Here is a 5,492-nt window from a genome sequence, read left to right on the forward strand (position 1 = left end):
ATGTCCTTTTCTTTCCCCAGAAGGAAGGCCATCCATAGCCAAAGTTGGAAAAATCAAAGCTCTGTAACCGAGTTTATCCTCCTGGGCTTCTCCAGAAATCCCAGAACCAACTGGATCCTTTTCTTCCTCTTCCTCTTCCTTTACTTATTTACAGTCCTGGGCAATGGTCTCATTGTTACTTTGATCAGAGTAGATGCACGCCTCCACACCCCCATGTACTTCTTCCTGAGCCTCCTCTCTCTGCTGGATCTCAGCTATGCTACCACCACAGTGCCCCAGATGTTGATCCATCTAGTAAGCAAGAGTAAAACTATCTCTTATGTTGGGTGTGTGATCCAGATGTACGTTTTCCTAACCTTAGGCATCACTGAGACCTGGGTTTTTGCAGCTATGGCCTATGACAGATATGTTGCCATATGCTACCCACTCCATTATGGGGTCAAGATGAGCCAAACCCTGTGTGTACTCCTGGCAGTCAGCTCTGCCCTTTGCGGTCTCACCTGTGCCCTTGTCTACACAGTCTTTGCAATGAATCTGCCCTACTGTGGCCCCAATGAGATCAACCACTTCTTTTGTGAAATTCCTGCTGTCTTGAAGTTGGCTTGTGCAGATACATCCCTCAATGACCAAGTGGACTTTATCTTGGGCTTTATCTTGCTCCTGATTCCATTGTCCCTCATTCTGGCCTCATATGTTCGCATCTTCACTGCTATTCTAAAGATTCGCTCCACCCAGGGGCGAATCAAGGCCTTCTCCACCTGTGCCTCCCACATCACTGTGGTCACCATGTTTTGTATTCCATGCATGGTCATGTATATGAGGCCTGGCTCCGAAGCCTCCCCAGAGGATGACAAGAAGCTGGCTCTGTTCTACAATGTCATTTCTGCCTTCCTCAACCCCATCATCTACAGCCTCCAGAACAAGGATGTGAAGAGGGCTTTCTTCAAGTTAGTTGGAATGAGTGAGGACACGCAGTAAGCCATGGGTGAGGGCTGTCTGCGGTGCCTCTGGTCTCTGTCTATGACATCCACACGTTCACTGAAATCATTGGACTGAAGAAGGAGCCCAGGATAGGGAAGATATCTAGGGAAAAAAACACTTTTGCATTTTATTAGGCTACTGGAAACATTAGGAAAAAAAGAATTGTGTTCAGGGATGAAATACATCATTGACTTTCTGTGGTTTTGAGAACATCAACTCATTTCTCTGAGATTTAATTTTTATATCTGTACAATGTGTTCCAGAATATTCTTTGGGCCTAAATAATAACTACCTTTATTGATCACTTTCTACATGACAAGCATTGTTTAAGTACTTTATGTGTACTTTATTTTAATTCTTAAAACAACTCAAGAGATATGTATTATGATCTTCTTCATAAAGTTTAAAAACAGCAACAACAACAACAACCAAAAAAAAAACAAAAACTGAGGCACAAGATTAAACAAGTTGCAAAGGCCACTCAGCTGGAAAGTAACAGAATTGAGGTTTGACCCCAGGTAGTATAGTTCCAGAGTCCAGGCTCTTCTCTAGTATATTATGCCATATCGCAAGGATTCAGTAGAGCCTTTTGAGGCTCAGCTAAGATAGTGGATAGGATCTCACTGAGGAAAGTTCAAAATATTTAGGATTATGAGTCTAAGTCATAGATATAGGGTCAGATCCATCAAGTCAGAGCTCTGTTGGCTAATTTAGAGCTTCCTCACCAGCGTTTCATAGCCTAAGCAAGTAGCATCTTGCAGTGGAATGGTAACTTCTCAATAAATGTTTGCTGAGTGCTTTCCTAGCCTGTCTCCATCCCTGGTCTGTCCACTTCTGCAGTTCTTTTTTTAGTTCTTCTTTACTTTCACGGGTCCCTCTCTTATTTCCATTGCATCTACCCCACCATGGCTTTCAGCAGTCCAGACCTTTATTTACAAAAGAGTATGTTGGTTTCCATAACTGACTTACCCTTAAATTTCCTCTGCCACCTTAGAGAACAAGGGGAAGGGCCCCGAACTTTAGTCTTAACTTAATTTGTTGAGATCTTGGAAAAACCACCTAATCTCTCTGGAGCTCAGGCCCCTATCCATAAAATGGAGTCTAATATGGAGATAATGACTATACCATAATATTATTTTTAGGTTCAAGTAGAAATAGCCCTTAGAACTTAATCATATAAGTTATCATTCGATAGTCATTGTCTTCAAAGCCAGATACCTTAGAAAATAGTCATTACCTTATTAACAGTAGGATTTTCCAAGCAAGAATACTGGAATGGATTGCCATTTCGTTCTCCAGGAAATCTTCCCGACCCAGGGATTGAACCCGGGCCTCCCACATTGTAGGCAGATGCTTTACCATCCGAGCCACCAGGGAAGTCCTTATTTGTCAACTACAATGTTAATATCAGGCTTATTGTGAGGTCAGAATATATGGGTTGGATATTAATGATGGTAACTGAAAGCATATAAGGGCTTCCTTCCCTGGTGGCTCAGATAGTAAAGAATCCGCCTGAAATACAGGAGACCAGGGGGTTTGATCCCTGGGTCTGGAAGATCCTCTGGAGAAGGGAATGGCAACCCGTTCCAGTATTCTTGCTTGGAGAATTCCATGGACAGAGGATCCTGGTGGACTATAATCCATGGGGTCACAAAGAGGCAGACACAACTGCACAACTAATACTTTCTCTTTCACAGAATCATACCTTCAACACACACACACACACACACACACACATACACACACACACATCAAAATTAGTGGGATGCAATCACATCAGTTTTCATTCCAATCCCAAAGAAGGGCAATGCTGAAGAATGTTCAAACTACTGCACAACTGCACTCATCTCACACACTAGTAAAGTAATGCTCAAAATTCTTCAAGTCAGGCTTCAAGAGTACCTGAACTGTTAAATTCCAGATGTTCAAGCTGGATTTAGAAAAGGCAGAGGAACCAGAGATCAAATTGCCAACACCCATTGGATCATCGGAAAACAAGGGAATTTGAGAAAAACATCCACTTCTGCTTTACTAGGGTCTTCCCTGGTGGCTCAGATGGTAAAGCATCTGCCTGCAATGCGGGAAACCCGGGTTCGATCCTTGGGTTGAGAAGATCCTCTGGAGAAGGAAATGGCAGCCCACTCCAGTACTCTTGCCTGGAAAATTCCATGGACGGAGGAGCCTGATAGGCTACAGTCCATGGGGTTGCAAAGAGTCAGACATGACTGAGCAAATTCACTTTCTTTCTTTCTTTATGCTTTATTGATTACACCAACGCCTTTGACTGTGTGTATCACAACAAACTGTGGAAAATTCTTCAAGAGATGGGAACACCAGACCACCTTAACTGCCTCCTGAGAAATCTGTATGCAGGTCAAGAATCAACAGTTAGAACCAGACATGGAAAAACAGACTGGTTCCAAATTGGGAAAGGAGTACATCAAGGCTGTATATTGTCACCCTGCTTATTACTTATATGCAGAGTACATCATGTGAAATGCTGGACTGGATGAAGCACAAGCTGGAATCAAGATTGCCGGGAGAAATATCAATCACCTCAGATATGCAGATGACACCACCGTTATGGCAGAAAGTGAAGAGGAACTAAAAAGCCTCTTGATGAAAGTGAAAGAGGAGAGTGAAGAAGCTGGCTTGAAACTCAACATTCAAAAAACTAAGATCATGGCATCTGGTCCCATCACTTCATGGGAAATAGATGGGGATAAAATGGAAAACAGTGAGAGACTTTATTTTTTGGGCTCCAAAATCACTGCAGATGGTGACTGCAGCCATGAAATTAAAAGATGCTTGCTCCTTGGAAGAAAAGTTATGACCAACCCAGACAGCATATTAAAAAGCAGAGACATTATGTTTCCAACAAAGGTCCATCTAGTCAAAATTATGGTTTTTCCAGTAGTCATGTATGGGTGTGAGAGTTGGACTATAAAGAAAGCAAGAGCCGAAGACTTGATGATTTTAAACTGTGGTGTTGGAGAAGACTCTTGAGAGTCCCTTGAACTGCAAGGAGGTCAAACCAGTCAATCCTAAAGGAAATTAGTCCTGAATATTCATTGGAAGGACTGGTGCTGAAGCTGAAGCTCCAATACTTTGGCCACCTGATGCAAAGAACTGACTCATTGGAAAAGACCCTGATGCTGAGAAAGATTGAGGGCAGGAGAAGAAGGGAATGATAGGGGATGAGATGGTTGGATGGCATCACCGACTTGATGGACATGAGTTTGAGCAAGCACCGGGAGTTGGTGATGGACAGGGAAGCGTGGCGTGCTACAGTCCATGGGGTGGCAAAGAGTCGGACACGACTGAGTGACTGAACTAAACTGAATCACATCAGCTGCCACATTAACCAGGAACTAAACTCGTGCTGGCAACCCACTCCAGTACTCTTGCCTGGAACAGAGGAGCCTGGTGGGCTGCAGTCCATGGGGTCGCTAAGAGTCGGACATGACTGAGCGACTTCACTTTCGCTTTTCACTTTCATGCATTGGAGAAGGAAATGGCAACCCACTCCAGTGTTCTTGCCTGGAGACTCCCAGGGACGGGGAAGCCTGGTGGGCTGCCATCTATGGGGTCGCACAGAGTCGGACACGACTGAAGCGACCTAGCAGTAGCAGCAAACTCAGCTATCAAAATAGATTTAAATTTCTCTCACTTTGGGGTCAGATGAATATTAATTGCTTGGTAAAAAGCAATACAAGATAAATCTTGTAAATTGGCTACTCTCTACAAGTCTAATAGGATTCAATTATCAAAATATTCTAATTGCACTTAGTTGCTTAGAAACAAGTTTTATTTGTAAACCAAGGATTGTCTGGTTGCTGAGAAAGTGCAAGAGTACTAAATGCTAAGAATGCATTTTGCTTATTAGCAACTTTCTCCAGGAGATAAATTTAGGGGAGTTGACAGGCTAGAGAGCTCTTAGCAATCCCCAAGCATTAAAGGAGCATAGGCCGTAAGAGTGATATGGATGGATTGTGAGAAGAGAAGAGCCTACTCTAGTCCCAGGGTTTCCTGCCTGAAGGCCGTAGCCTCTAAGAGAAGAAGTCCAGGGGAAAGAGGAGCCTTGATTTTCTGGAGAAAAAAAAGAATGAAATTGTCAGCAAGACATTCTGATTGTGTTTCCTGAGGACTTATTAAGAAAATTGTTCTGGGGCCATTAGAAAGGATATGTGAGAGGACTTCCCCAGCGGTCCAGGGGTTAGGACTCCATGCTTCTAAAGCACAGGGTGCAGATTTGATCCCTGGTTGGGGAATTAAGATCCTACATGCTGCATGGCATGGCCAATAAGTAAATAAATAAAAAGGAAGGGCGTGTGAGGATTATCTGCTGAAACGACTGGACCTTATTTTTCAGAGCTCTCAGGGCAGTAGAAACCCACAGCAGGCCCACCTAATTTCCCCACCTCCCAGCATGATCCCTTACTCCAGGCCAGTCCTGAGTCCCCAGGTCTTTGCATAGACTGCTCCACCTGGAGTGTCCCCTCCTCACTCTT

General features: G+C 43.7%; 1 protein-coding gene across 1 annotated transcript; it reads left to right on the plus strand.

The window, feature by feature from the left end:
- LOC128045804 (olfactory receptor 2A5-like) lies at positions 1–978 on the plus strand. Its single transcript, XM_052638270.1, has one exon. It carries the CDS (start codon positions 1–3, stop codon positions 976–978), a length of 978 nt encoding a protein of 325 aa, XP_052494230.1.
- The last annotated feature ends 4,514 nt before the right edge of the window (positions 979–5,492 follow it).

This window comes from Budorcas taxicolor, chromosome 3, assembly GCF_023091745.1.
Source record: "Budorcas taxicolor isolate Tak-1 chromosome 3, Takin1.1, whole genome shotgun sequence".
Lineage (NCBI taxonomy): Eukaryota > Metazoa > Chordata > Mammalia > Artiodactyla > Bovidae > Budorcas > Budorcas taxicolor.